Source organism: Ictidomys tridecemlineatus, chromosome 2, assembly GCF_052094955.1.
Source record: "Ictidomys tridecemlineatus isolate mIctTri1 chromosome 2, mIctTri1.hap1, whole genome shotgun sequence".
Classification (NCBI taxonomy): domain Eukaryota; kingdom Metazoa; phylum Chordata; class Mammalia; order Rodentia; family Sciuridae; genus Ictidomys; species Ictidomys tridecemlineatus.
The window spans coordinates 114,744,709-114,760,352 of record NC_135478.1 but is presented as its reverse complement, the minus strand read 5'-3'; the positions used below and the strand labels follow the sequence as shown (position 1 = coordinate 114,760,352).

Sequence of the window (15,644 nt, the reverse complement as noted above, 5' to 3'; positions counted from 1 at the left end):
TTCAAACTCCAATTTTTTCTCAGTTTGAAGAAGAGTTACTTTTCTATATCCCTGTAAATACTGTTATTTATTTTTTTCTGAGATTATTTAGAATATTCCTAAATAGCTATCTATATATTACTGTGTAGAACAAAATTTATCTCATCAGGTAGCACACTGTTTAGCAGTGAGGCTGAATTCCTTCCACCCCCATGTCCCTCCTTCCCCTGAGGATGTTCTATGAGTATCAGTAGCAGCACTGCCAGTGGTCCAGGAGGTGATCACTAGTGCTTCTCACCTAATGGCAACAAATGTATGTCCAGCAATTTTTCTCCAGTGAGAATTATGAGACTTCAAAGTTAAAATCACACTTCATTGGGGGATTAAAAATAAAAAGACCTATCATCTTCTTATTAATAATCTCCTGCCATAATTTCCATGTGGCTTTATTAAATACTACAGGTAGATTTGATGAACATCCTAAAACAAAATCCTCTTGGTCTACTTAGTTCTTCATCAACTATGTACTATGCCCTCTAGAAAAAAGAGCAAATCTTATTTAAAACATATACTAAGTGAAATATGTGTGAACAAAGAACTTTATAAATGTTTACCCCATATCAGTGTCTAGCCAAATCCAAGTCTCTGGAAAATGCTTTCTTACACGTGGGTTGCTAAATGAAGAAAAATCATTAATATCTACTGGATACCCCTGAGTTTCCTCCACAAACATCTCAGCATACTCCGCAGTATCATCTAAAAACAAATATTGATAGTGGTTAGAAAAACAGTCATGGGAGAAAATGAATTGTAAACTTGGTGCATGGACTCATAGCCCCTCTCTGCTGCAGGAGATCTTAGTCTGTCTTGTCCAACCCTCTCATTTTCTCAGATGAGAAATCTGATAGGCAGAGAAGTCAAGTGATTTACCAAACACCACATGGACAGTGACCTCAGAGCCAGAAATAATTTTTTTAAACTGTTTCCTGTCACTAATGACCAATAATAATAAAAAAAAATACTTACAGTTCAAATGCTTAAATTTTTAACTTGATTTTTTTAAGTATTTAAAAGTATCATTTTAAAACCATTTATAACTTTTCTATTCCTCTCTTTCTACCTCCTTAGTGCTGACAATAAAATAAAGACTATAGCAGGCGGTGGGCAGGATTTGATAAGTAGAGATGAAAAAAGATGCATAAAAACAGAGACTGGAAAATGGATAAAGACAGATTCTTGGAAGGCTCGTAGGACAGAGAATTGTATGAGGAAAATTAAGTGTAGCACATGTTTTTAATAAATAAATATCATAAAAACTCATAAATCTTTAAAACTATGAAATATTTTTTAAGTTTCAGAACAGAGGCTCATGGTGTGACAAGAACCAACAGAAAGCCAGATAGCCTGGGGCTGAGTGCAGAGTAACTGAGAACACCTGATAGGAAATTCAGACAGAGGAACTGTGATAGTTCTGGAACACTTTCAAGATGATATTAGTAAATTTTACCTGAAAAAAAGAGGGAATAGCTTCTACAGTTAACCACCCTTATGTATACATTTCCTCCAGTCAAAATATTTTATGATTTCTTTGTAAGAGTATACTTTTTTTTTTATTTTTCAGTGGTCACCTCCATGGATGAAGTGTGTGTGTGTGTGTGTGTGTGTGTGTGTGTGTGTGTGTGTGTGTGTGTATGTGAGAGAGAGAGAGAGAGAGAGAGAGAATATCTACTTTTGGCATCTGGGCTATTTCTGAGTGAACATCAAAAAGCTAGAAAACACAAGTGTTTCAAAACATTTGTGTTTCTCCTTTGAAGTAGTTCCAAAATAATAGCACAGCTTTCAATACAAATTGGAACCAATATGTTCAAAATATAACCACCTCAAAGGATTACACAAAACAAATGAAAAGCATACATTTCAAAGACAGGAGCTCAGAAGAACATTTTATGTCATGGCCCAGATGTACTTCCAAGTATGATAAATTCCAAACATTTTAAGATACAAATATTCATGTTCAACCAGAAAATATCCATACCTGTATAAAGTAATACTAAAGGTCTGATGTAAAAGACAAATATCTTGCAAGCATACTGCCAGTTTTTACTTACAAACAATATCAACATAATCCTTCACAAGGTTTGCATCCGTCAATACCCAGAGACCACATTCCTAGAAAAAATAATTTTAATTTTCTTTTAAAATAAACATTTAGATGTTCTCTAATCACAGAAGTCTCCAACACTCTAGACTCACTCTTGCCCATTCTTGAGAGCTTAGATAGTTTCTCTCTCTCTTTCTTTCTCTCTCTCTCTCTCTCTCTCTCTCTCTCTCTCTCTCTCTCTCTCTCTCTCATATGCATGAACAGCCATTTCAAAGTCAAAGAAAGTAATATGAAGGAAATAAACTATTTGTTTAGTGATAATTCCATTTCTCTCTCTAATGGTGAATTTTTCCATTTACTTTTAAAACTGAAAGGATGATTATCTTTCCATCTCCAATTATACTTATGTAATAGTGCACTTTAGTGACACATATAATAAAAGGTTAACATCTCACAATGATCTTTAATTCTGATAGTGTTTGATATAGTAAAAGATACTATGGTCTTCAAATTATAGAACAAATCTAATACTTTTTTTTTTCTTTTGCGGTGCTGGGGATTGAACCCAGGGCCTTGTGCATGTGCGGCAAGCTCTCTACCAACTGAGCTACATCCCCAGCCCCCTAAATTATAGATAAAACTGAACATACCTTAAAGACAGCAAAAGAATTCATAAACATGCCTAAATAATATCCTGTGTTATAAAGTTCCAAGTCATGGACCACCTACAAAGAAGATAAAATACACAGAATGATTAGTTTCATATCAATACTTTCTGTCTTCCACATCATTTCTTATAAGTAACTTAGATTAGTCATAGCCCCCAGGCTTATTAAACTTGAAAATGATTCAAATCAAGGAGTAATAAATATGTGAATGTTCTGCTCATGATTCAATTGGTTGGAATTATAGTTCTTCCAACCAATTTTAATAAACTTATTTTTATTCTGCTTAGCAATCCAGAACTCCTTCAAGTACAAAATTGAGTTTTGCCCAGAAGGAACTTAAATGTCACTGATTGACAGATCAACATATAAAGGTCAGTATTAAAAATTATCTGGCAGAGATATTTAAACTGGATGTCAATGAATATATCTATAAAATATCATTTACCTAATTTTTTCAATAACCTAAGCAGACAATTCAGAAAAGAGGAAATATAAATTATTAATAGGAAGAAAAAATATTCAACCTCATTGATGATCAAAGCAATACAAATTATACCTATAAGATAATATTTCCAAATTATACCAATAATAATAACATTAGAAATATTATTATTTTTTAAGAATAGTACTCATTGCTAACAATAATAGATAAATAGGCTAAAAGAGTGAGTAAAACTCTCATTCTTTTTCCTCAAAAATTTAAATATGTAATTTAGAATATGACTCAGCAGTTCCACTCCTAGATGCATACTAAAAAGAACCAAAATCAAACACTCAAAGATACTTCTATCAATGTTCATTACAGCATTACTCACAATGGCCAAAGGTAGAAGTAATAAGTAAATGTCTAGAATAAATAAATAGGTAAACCAATCAAATTCATAAAAGACAGAAGTGGATTAGAGGTTGCCAGGGGTCAGGGCCAGGGGAAAATGGGGAATTACTGCCTGAATGTTACAGCATCTCTGTAGCAATGAAAGTTTTGGAAATACTAATGGCGGCTATATAACTTTGCAAAGAAATCAATGCCACTGAATTGTACGTTAAAATGGTAAAAGTGGCAAATTTTATGGTATACATGTTTTACTATAATAACAAAATTAAAGTATTATATCTTTTTAGGTCAGTTTTGATACTTCTCCCTATTTACATTAGCATTGACCAAGACAAACTGAGATAAAGGTAAAAACCATGAAAGCATCTAAGTTGAAAAAACTCATTCTAGGATAGAGTTAAACACCTGCAACCTCTGTTTCAGCTAATAACCATGGTTACACCCGCATTAAGCGAACATGATGATCTGGCACTGTGTTAGTTTTTTGTGGCTGTGACTGAAATTCCTGACAAGAACAATTTAGAGAAGAAAAAGTTTATTCTGAGCTCACAGTTTCAGAGGTTCAGTCCGTGGTCAGCCGACTTCATTGCTGTGGGCCAAAGGTGAAGCAAAGCATCATGGGGAAGAGCATGGCAGAAGAATGCAGCTTAAGACATGGTGGCCAGGAAGCAAAGAGGGAGAGAAGGAGGATTCAGGAGGACAAGCTATAATCCCCAAGGCATGCCCCTAGTGACCCACGTCTTCCAGCCATGTCCCATCTGGCTACAGTTACCCCCTAGGATAGTAATACTTTCAAAGTATTAACCCATGAAGTGACTGGGTTACAACTCTCATAACCTAATTTTTTCACCTCTGAACATTCCTACATTAACACAGTAACATTTAGGGGACACTTCAAATCCAAACCATAACAGTCACCAATAAGAAAACGATCAAATGAGAAAACAAAAAGTTTCATCATGTCTCAAAAAGCCAGCAAATATAGTTAGGCCAACCCATAGATGATGGAGCCAGGGCCAGAGTCAGACATAATGAGAGAAAAGGTTTTAATTTCATGACTCTAGCTCTGCCACAAAATACAAATACTTGAAGATCTGCTTCTGCTCTCACTCAAGTAGGAACAGATGTTAACTAATCAAGAAGCAGCATGTATCTCATAAAGCAATCCTCCTTTTCTCACTGCCTCAATAAAAAGCACTGCAAAGCTGCAGCACAAGCTAACAATGGGAAGGCTAAATGCCTAAGAATTGTTCCTGGAAGATCTAGAACAATTGAAGTACTCTAAACACTCAACAAGAAACAGGGAAGCCAGGACAGACTGGTATCACAGGCTCCTAACTCCCACCTTCAGAGTCAACTCTGGAGAAATAATAAAAGCAAAGAGAAAATTTGGATGAGTGAGATACGAAAATCCCCAAAAGAGTGGAGGATATCTTGAACTGGTGCTGGAAGGAAGCAAATGGCTTCAGTATGAGGCAGAAGATAACTAAAGAGAAACCAGGAGACAGGATGGAGGAAAGTTTTCATAATTCTGCTGTTGCTTCTTTTCAGGAGATAGCATTAGGAAAATCATTCTTTTCAATTTCCCTGTCAAGATCAACAGCAGCTGACTGCCCTTGTAGATGCCCCAAAGATAATAGCAGGTGGGCATTTCTGATGTGAGAAAAACATGGCCAGACCCTCCTCCCCAACTCTTCCAAACCCTCAGAGCTTGGATCATAATCTCTTCCTAGTGCTTCATTTCCCTAAGAGTTTAAGTGAAACTCTTGAATAGAAGCACATAGCAAAAATAAAGGAACAAGAGTAATGAGTTTCAACCCATTCTTTATCTTTAAAATCCCAGGACCTACACCAAATATTGGAGCCTGGTATTCAGTTTTCCCCCCAATAGATGTTATCAGAGGAGAGAGACACCCAAAAGACACCCAAAGGTTATAACTACCAAAGAAAAATATCCAACTGGACAACATATGGCATGTGAAGCATAATTGTTGAAAAGATCAACTCAAGAATTTAAAATAAGCCTAGTAAACATGTATAAAGAGATATAAGAGAAATATTAGCAATATGAAAAAGGAAAAAGCCAGGTGCAGTGGCATACACCTATAATCCCAATGACTATGGAGGCTGAGGCAGGAAGATCACAAATTCAAAGCCAGACTCAGCAACTCAGTGAGACCCTGTCTCTAAATAAAGTACAAAAAGGGGCTGGGACGTTGCTCAGTAGTTAATCACCTCTGGGCTCAATCCCTGTTACCAAGAAAAAGAAAAAAGGAACAAAAAATACGACCCAAATGAAAAACAGGTACTAAAAATATAATAGCTAACAAAATAAAAATAAGTTAAAAACAAAAATGAAAATCACAACCAGCATAAATAAAAAAATAAAATTTATCAAAGTAGGATACATAAGATGATAAATAATCTCAGAGCTGGAAGAATCAATGGAAGAACTCTCAAAGAACTACAGAAAAAGAGACAGAAAACATGAAACAAAAAATGGAGAGATACAAAGGATAAAAGTAGAAATGCCAAATTTCTGAATAATAAGAGTCCCAGAAAGAGATAAAAAAATAAAATGGGAAGAAAAAAAGAGTGGATACAAATTTGCAGGATTAAAAACTGAAAAAAAGAACATAGAGGGCAATCCATAATCATACAGAATTAAACGACACCATCATCTGGTCAGGGCAGGGGAGGAGAAAGAAATGCCATGGAGACAAAAAGGATATGAGAATGAAGGGAAGGGGAGGAATGGGAGCAGGAAAGACAGTAGAATGAATCAGACATCACTTTCCTATGTTCATATATGAATATACCACCAGTGAAACTCCACATCATGTCCAACCACAAGTTGGGATCCTAATTAGAATGTATAATGTGTCAAAATACACTCTGTCGTGTATAGCTAAAAAGAACACATTTTTTAAAAAAGTGTATAATTTTTAAAAAGCTAAACTCACATTTTCCATTGTAATATCATTTGAGGCATTCATCAGATTCACACTTTTGTCAACAGCTACAATCCCAACTACTGAGTCCGGCTGTGTTACAGAGACCCTGAGAGAGACTTTCTCAGAAGGTTCAGCATGAGCTTTGCTCCAAAACAGCTTTATCTAAGAAAGGGAGAAAATAGGATTGATTGATTTCACTTTTTAAAAATCATTACTTACATACTCTACCAATAACAGATCAAGGACTCAAAATCTAAAAATTTCTTTACTTGCCTTGGTCCAGGGGTAATTCTAAAACCATACATAAGAAAATAACAAAAAGAAAACTATTCCCTCATACTTGCAAGTCAACTTCTCACAGTAGTTATAAATCTGAATTATCCTTCCCATCTCTCTTCCCTGTCTCTCTCCCTCTCCCATTCTTCATCCCCCATCCAATGCTTGACATAAGATAGCAGTATCTAGCACACCTGGGAAGGACAACATCCTAGAGGGGGCACACAAAAGAGGAAAGAAACCTAAAGTAACCTGAACTTGGGAATAAACACAGAGAGCTCCCAGAGGACTCACAGAACTAGCTGGGCTGTGAGATATGGGGGTTCTGTCCAAGACCTCTGTGCCCTATGTCTCCATAGCTACCTGAACTTCTTGTCATTACACACAACGAAGTGTGGTCCTACTACTTCTTAGAAACTGTCAGTCATTGCATGACTGCTGAACAGAGGGCTTTGTCATGAGGCCCCTTCCCACTGGGGACTCTCATTTCATCTAGCATCTCTACATTCCCCTGTATCAATGATGGCACCATCTGTCCAAGATGGCCTTAATGCCACCTTAGGCTTCATTAAACTTTGGATAGGCTTCTTCCTGACTGTAGCCCCCAACGTTCCTTTCCTTAGAACATCTGCTTTAGACAACTGGCAATTCAAAGTCTTTCTCTGACTCTTTAAAACTTAAATATCCTGGTGGGAGCCATCCTCTCAAAGTGTAATCATAAAGAATGGCAGAGTCCCAGCTATTTTCTTAGTCTCAATGGAAAAGTGGGAGCCAACTTCAATAAGTGCTGATTAGCAAAAACTGAGGGTCTAAACACTTACCAATATCCCCACAACAATCTCCAGTACTTTTATTTTAATTCACCCAATGCTTTAACACTCTCCTGCATTTTTTTTAAATATTTATTTATTTTTTAGTTTTTGGCGGACACAACATCGTAGTTTGTATGTGGTGCTGAGGATCGAACCCGGGCGGCACGCATGCCAGGCAAGTGCGCTACTGCTTGAGCCACATCCCCAGCCCCATCTCCTGCATTTTGTTTCAATAAACTTGAATTCAATCTCTAGTCCATTGTAGAGTCTTGAGTTAAAGTATTCCCCTCCTGCCTATCTGATCTGGTGCAATACACTCCTCAAGCCTTCATATCTAGTTTACTTTCTTCACCTACACTCTAAAAGAGAGAGGGGTTATAGGGTGGGAAGTAGTGTATTCTAGGCTGTCTTAGACCTTGTAGTTCACTCTATTCTCTGAACCTCAGACACCCCATGGCTTCAACTTACACTTCTATGTGGATAATTTCTAAACCTACATCTTCTTATCCCTTTCTATATCTCATTCATTCATTCCATTGTCATCGTTGAACATCAACAAAGATTCACAAATTTTCTCCTAAACACTTTCTATTATGATTCATGCAGTTTCTGCATAGTGCAATAATTGTTGCATAAAAGTTTAAGATACATCTTTGCAAATGGAACTGAAACTAATTTCCTATCTCATATGTCTAAGAAATTTCTTGAAATATGCTCTCAAAAACTCTGCTTCCTCAACATCCATGATCTTGTACACTGTTACTACTTTTAGAGCTTGATCTCACTTTCAGAAATGTGTCTCCTTGGTTAAGCCTCCATGACTCCTACTTTAAAATTCACTTTTGTCAAGTGACTACTATTACTAGAAATAAAAATTGGGCTCTGAAGCTAACAAAATATAGTCTTTTCTTTTCTTTATTTTTTTTTGTAGTTGTAAATGGACAGCATGGCTTTTTTTTATGTGCTCATTTTGTATGCAGTGCTAAGAATCTAACTCAGTGCCTCACATGTGCTAGGCAAGCACTCTGCCATGAGCCCCAGCCACAACCCCATTGTGTTTTCTTTCTTTTTTTAACAATTTTTAATATGTACTTGGACACAATACCTTTATTTTATTTATTTGTTTTTATGTGGGGCTGAGGATCAAACCCAGGGCCTCACACATGCTAGGTGAGTGCTCTGCCGTTGAGCCACAACCCCAGCCCCTGTGTTTTCTTTCTTAAAAAAGAAAAATATCTCGTGTCTTTTCATCAGACAAAAGTAGAAGTTTATATTCTGATAATCAAAGTTAGGGTTAACAAGTCTCAACAAAAGAAAGCATGGAAGAACCATACTCTGTAAACCACTGCTTTAAAACAATGAGGACTAGAAAGACAGTAATTTTTAGTAAACTATGGCTGATCCATGTGAGATGATTCAATCATGTTTCTTTTCGGTTAGGGGCCAAGGCAGCTTTCTACACAAGCTGATTACTCAGGCTATAAAAAGCACTGATGCATCTGGAGGCCAGGCTTCACAGAGGTCCTCATGTGCAAGGTGACCAAGTATATTAAAAAAATCTGTCCCAGGTTAGTTTCCAGCTGATGTAATAGATAAACCAAGCCCAGGTCTGCTTCTTAAATTCATGGCAGATGGCCTCACTTCCTCAATCCATGGCAATGTCAAACCACACAGATACTACGGTGCCACTGAATTTCACAACCAAGCAACGTCAACTCAACTATTTGAAAAGTCCTGAATGGTTTCATGTTTTTAAGTTGAAGTCTTACAGCCAAGAACATTGTGTCACAAATAAGACCCATAGAGCCAAACAATTCCACATGCAAAAACACATATATAGGGGCTGGGGTTGTGGCTCAGTGGTAGAGTGCTCACCTAGCACAGGTGAGTCACTGGGTTCGATCCTCAGCAACCCTTAAAAATAAAGGAATTATGGGGGGTTGGGGTTGTGGCTCAGTGGTATAGCGCTTGCCTAGCATGTGTGAGACGCTGGGTTCGATCCTCAGCACCACATAAGAATAAATAAAATAAAGGTATTATGTCCAACTACAACTAAAAAAAAAATTTTTAATAAAATAAAATAAAGGCATTATGTTCACCTACAACTAAAAATAATTTTTTTAAATATATACATAGTAACTAAATACAGAAGAGGTTTTACCATAGTTTTAAAGGGAATAATATATCCTCCCAACCAATTCAGCTTAGTGATACTTTTCTAAAGAAATAGTATATGTCTCAGACTTCACTAATATAAGGGTTTCTTTTAAATATTATCATCTTAAATCTTACCTTATTTTTAAAAATAAGCTGAACAGGAATTTTTAAGACATCATTTATAATTTCTCCATCATCTTCAATATAATACACAATTATACAAGCCTTTGGTGCCCAAGAACTTTCTGGTATTAAAGAGAAGGTTGTTGTATTTTGTTTGCCTACAGCCACCAACTGTCCCTTGGATATTACCTAAAAAAAAATAGATAAATTTAATTTTTTACTAAAGCTAGTAGGAGCTCAGTTGAAGTTATATTTATCATAATTTTAAGCAAATCCATAAATCTTGACTTAAACCAGTCTTGACACCTTTTCAAATATAAGAAAACCTACTTGACAGATAATATAACCTAAGAAATAGAAATTGAAGATTAAAACAATGCTGACTGGAGTAACAGCTTTGTAGTCAAAAATCAATATTTTTAATTCTCAATTTATTGGCATTTTTTATTTTTATTTGTCATGTAACATTTGTGCATACTTGTGGGTCATGGTATGATATTTCAATACAGCATGTAATGATCAGATTAAGGTAACTGGCATATCTATCCCCTCAAACAATTATCATTTCTTCATCTTGGTAAAGAATCTATTTTTGATTGGAGAAATACAGGACTCCACTGGGAAAGTTGGGTTTAAAATATTACAAAGCCATCATGCCATTTTTATTTTCTCTTATATTTTACAAATTTCTACCCAAGGATGTATATTATTAATCTAATAGAAATTTGAATTTTAAACACAGTGCTAAAATTAATCGTCCAGTTTACATTAGAAATGGAAACACAGATGAAAAAATTTAAAAAAATATTTTGATTGCAATATAAAAGGGACAGCCTAATTTTAAAATAAATTCAGTGTAGACAGAATATAGATACCATTTAAGATAATTCTATAATAAATCATAAATTTAAATTCTATAAGAGATTACCATATAGCTAAATTCCTTCAATTGCTTGTTGCCATTGACCACCAATTCAAAAGGTGATCCCACCTTAAAAAAAAAAAACTCAGTTAATATGCACATATCAATGGCAAGAGAGTCCAATTGTACTGTAATTATCAGGTGAATTATACATATTACCTTTATATTTTCATCTCTTGCTTTTAGCTGGATGTATGTCTTACTGGGAGATGTAAACATGCCATGAACTGCCATGCTACTTACACTAGCAAGAAAATAAGCCTAGAGCAAAAGAAAAAAAGCCATAAATTTTCACCTTGAGTAACCTTGAAAAAAGATGCTGTCTGATGAATAATTACTAAAAGCCAAATTCGCTTTCTTTTTTTGAGCAGTAAAAATACATTTACCAGATACTCATCTTCATCATTTTATAACCATACCATCAAGAATCTGCCAATTTGAAAAACATAAGAGTCTTTACTATAATAACCTGGGCTGGAATGGGGGGTGTCACAGCTCTTTTTCAGAAACAAAAGTTATTTTATCAAGAAACATTCTGAAAATGAAATGGAAAAGGAACCCTTTCCTTTTCCACAACACACAGCTCACAAACACCTCACTCAATCCACCAAGGTTCAGAGTGCAAATCAAAGAAGCCACATCTGTGGAGCACCCTGCTGAGCCAGGGCCCTGAATGGAGCAGGACAGAGTAACCAGAAGGCAGGCAGCAGGGACGGCTGAGGATTCTCAGACAAACCACTCTGGGAAAGAAAGCTCAGCAAAGGTTTTACAAATACATAAACCTGTTTGATTCCATCTCCTGCTAAAATAAATTCACTTTTATTTTTATTTTCCAGTACTAGGGTTTAAACCCATGTTTAATTAAGGCCTCACTCATGCTAGGCAATTGCTCTACTGCTGAGCTATATCCCTACCTCTTTCCTATGTTATATCTTTATATGGCTCTCTAAGTTACCCAGGCTGTCCTCCAATTTGTGATCCTCCTCCCTCTGCCTCCTGAGTAACTGCCATTACAGATGTGCATCACACACTAAAAATAAAATTTCGAATGACTAAAAATCAACCTAGACCCCGGTTTTGTGGAGCTTCTCCATCATATCTTCACATTGTTATATTTTACTCTGCTCTTCAAAATGAACTTACAAGGAAACATTCAGGCCAATCCTTAGTCACTGTCATCAAATTACTTCTAACACTTTCTCCCACTTTAAAAAATAAAAACATGTCCACTTCCTTTGCCCTTTGAGCTCTGATAGGTTGAGTATCTACATAGTTACAATTGAGATGATGGTGTCCTGGAACCATAATTGTGGGAAACAGAGGTCACCTTCAGCTGTAGCTCACTGGAGTTGTCCAGGATTGGGAATTCAATCTTAAAGATTCCATTTGGGGGGACCGTATAATTCACGATCTGGACAGTGTCCATGTCCTGATTGCCACGGTTCTGTCTGCTCCAGAAATCGGTTTTGTTTCTCTGTGTCACTGTTATGACTACATTATTTCTTCTTTCTTCAAGAGTCAGTTGGTTGCCATCAGAACGGCTTACCTTCACCTAATTGTCAAAACAAGATATTTTTAAAACAGGTAATTTAAAAAAAAAAAAAAGATTTAAGTTCAGCTGGCTGCAGTTTCCATCTGTAATATCCCATGACACGAAGTCTCAACAGTTATTGATGGCACCCTCATCTTCAGATTCATTGGCCTCTCTGTAGGAGGCATCTAGAGGCCCACGATCCTGCTTTCTGAACATTATGGCTTCCTTGACTTCCATGGCTCCACAGCAGTCTCCTTCATTTCATACCTCTCCTTGTGCACCCTCTCAGTGTCCTTTATGGTTCCCCTTTCCTCTCACAAAATATGGGAATTTGTCAATAAACTCTTCCCCAAAGGTCTCAGTGTTCCTAGGGCTTAGCTTGTTGTTTCCTTGGGATTGTACGGCAAATTCAAAAACCCTGTTTTTACCTTGCACTGCATCTCACAACAAAATACCTCCAGTTCCCTCCAAGAAATTTTCACTTGGCTCCCAGTCACCAGGAACTCAGCATGTCTAACACAGAACAACCATCTTGCCTTGCTTTTTTCATTGATACCACAAATCTTCAAAACTTACTTTCCGAAAGTTCCCTCCCTCACCCTACCTCCAAAATCTAATGCACACCAAGACATATATTTCTCTGCTCCACCTGCCACTCTTCCAGCCACCACCACGAGGCTCCCCATCGCCCCACCCCGAGGCTGCTTCCATCCTCCAGCACATAACCCCATTAGTCCTACTCAAACAGTTTCCACCATATCCCTAGGGTATAAAGTTCAAATCCATTTGGGAGACATTCAGGACCCTCCTGTTTTATCACTCCCAGAAACAATGCTCAGCTGGGACTGCAATTGTCCAGTCACTGCCTTCTGAATACCTCTGAATTTGCCAACCAGCCTCTCACTATTGTTTGTTTGTTTTTTGTCTCTACTCATCTTGCTCCCCACCTCCCACCCCCATGCCCAAACACTTAAAACTCTACTAATCTTTTAACAAAGCGTTCAGAACTTCCTCTTCCATATAGTATTCCTTAACCCCCATTCCTATCCCAAACCCAAACCTTCCTTCCTGAACTCCATTGTTTCCCTCATCTGGAAACAAATATCAGCAGCCTTGTGATTTTTATCTTTCAAATTGTCTAAATTATTGAGATAACTGAAATCAGCAACTATCTAAAACTTCTCCTCACGCATTCAACAAGGATCTGCACCTCCTTTCTTTTAAACAAGGGTTAGCTAACTGGAAAGCAGGCATGCCCATCCAGTATTTTTGTAAATATAGTTTTACTGGAATATAGTCACTCTCGTTTGTTTACAAATCGGCTGTGGCTACTTACATATTACAATGACAGAATTGAGTAGATGTGACAAAGACCATATGGCCCAGAAAGCTAAAAATATTTACTATCTAATCTCTGGAGGAAAAGTTTGCAACACCTGCTTTAAATCCCTACAGAAACTAACTCATGTGTGAATCTTATACTTCCTTGAATTATAGTTCTGTGCATATTTTCTTGTCACCATCAGAAAAACCTTGAACTATGTAGCACTGGGTCTTTCTTAGCTCCATAAGCCCTGCCTTGCACCACACCTTGCACTCTGTCAAAATGTATTAAAGTAACAAGTGTTAATTCAACATTTTCTTTTGAAAAAGAGATTTGATGTTAAATTTTAAAGTTGTATCTTTTCTAGAAATAAAATTAGCATTATAAAAATCAGATTTAAGCCCAGTGTGGTGGCACAACACTTGTAATCCCAATGGCTTGGGAGGATGAGAGAAGAGGATCTAAGAGTTCTAAGGTGAGGTGCAACTCAGTGAGACCTTATCTCTAAACAAAATACAAAATAAGGAAACAGGGCTAGGGATGTACGGCTCAGTGGTCGAGTTCCCCTGAGTTCAATTCCTCAGTACAAAAAAAAGAAAAAAGAAAAGTGATTTACATTAAAATTTTGACCACTATCAAACCCCTTCAATTAATAAAAGCTTCAGTGTAACAAATCTAACTTAAACTATTTGCTAAATGAATCTCTAGGAAGATATTTTGTTGTTGTTAGAAATGACTCTTAGGGGAGGGGAGGGGAGGGGGGATAGTAGAGAATAGGACAGACAGCAGAATACATCAGACACTAGAAAGGCAATATGTCAATCAATGGAAGGGTAACTGATGTGATACAGCAATTTGTATACGGGGTAAAGTTGGGAGTTCATAACCCACTTGAATCAAACTGTGAAAGATGATGTATTAAGAACTGTGTAATGTTTTGAACGACCAACAATAAAAAAAAATAAATAAAAAATTAAAAAAAATTAAAAAAAATAAAAATAAAAAAAAATAAAAAAATAAATGACTCTTTTAGAAAAAGTAGGCCCAGATTACTTAGAAACAATTCTACATACCTCACATATCTAAAGAGAAAAGGTAATATATCGAATTTTTGACTAAAATTTTTGAAGAAACACTGAGTATACTCTTTCCCATTCTGTTTCATTCAACTGAACTTACTGCTATGGACTAGTAATAAATATACCAACTTACAGTGGCTGTGAAGTTCAGAGTTGGCTTCAAGACAGTAGCATAATCAAAAAATTCAATGATGTAATCATGTTGCTTGAAAAACACATTGGAGCTTGCATTTCTTGAGATGCCTATTTTGGAAATTGCATCATTTAGAATTAAAAAGAAATAATTCACCAACAGCTTCTATCCACCAAATCTTTCCATCTAAGCTACTTATAAAAGAGGCTGAAGATATCAGGACACATAAGCCTCATTTCTATACTGGCTTAACACACAATAAGAGAACCACATGGTCTATTATGTTCTCTGTGGACTGCTTTTAATTAAACACTACTACCACCATCCTCCCTCAGTGACATAGACACACAAAAGCAGATTAGGGCCAGTGACAGAATAGTCTTTTGCTCTTCCAGTGATTGGTTAAAGCTGTTGAAATAACAACAGAAACGTACAAATAACTAACATTTTTTTTATTAAAGGAGAAAATCATCTAGAACCAGGTGAGATTTTAGATTATGTTAAGTAATTTTTTTAAAAAAAAAAAAAGGAGAAGGTGACTGGGGTTGTGGCTCAGCAGTAGCACTTTTGCCTTGCATGTATGAGGCTCTGAGTTTGATTCTCAGCATCGAATATAAATAAATAAAATAAAGGTCTATCAACAACTAAAAAAAAAAAAAGAAGGAGAAGAAAGAGGAAGAAGAAATAATAGCTGAAAATGTAGGCCTTTCTGGGTGGGTTTTCAAGCTAAAAAGAGACTAAAAATTG

The 15,644-nt window shown here is 36.3% G+C and overlaps 1 protein-coding gene across 1 annotated transcript in view; it reads right to left on the bottom strand.

Annotated features, from left to right (window-relative positions):
• Nucleotides 1-15,644, bottom strand: part of LOC144368481 (CD109 antigen-like) — a 79,471-nt gene that overhangs the window by 47,754 nt on the left and 16,073 nt on the right. Inside the window, exons 6-14 of the mRNA XM_078027430.1 lie at nt 14,898-15,007; nt 12,155-12,379; nt 10,987-11,088; nt 10,834-10,896; nt 9,918-10,094; nt 6,547-6,699; nt 2,731-2,805; nt 2,088-2,148; nt 594-735 (exon numbers count right to left, since the gene is read on the bottom strand). Coding sequence (XP_077883556.1) covers nt 594-735; nt 2,088-2,148; nt 2,731-2,805; nt 6,547-6,699; nt 9,918-10,094; nt 10,834-10,896; nt 10,987-11,088; nt 12,155-12,379; nt 14,898-15,007 — 1,108 coding nt within the window. The remainder of the gene's footprint in view (nt 1-593; nt 736-2,087; nt 2,149-2,730; nt 2,806-6,546; nt 6,700-9,917; nt 10,095-10,833; nt 10,897-10,986; nt 11,089-12,154; nt 12,380-14,897; nt 15,008-15,644) is intronic.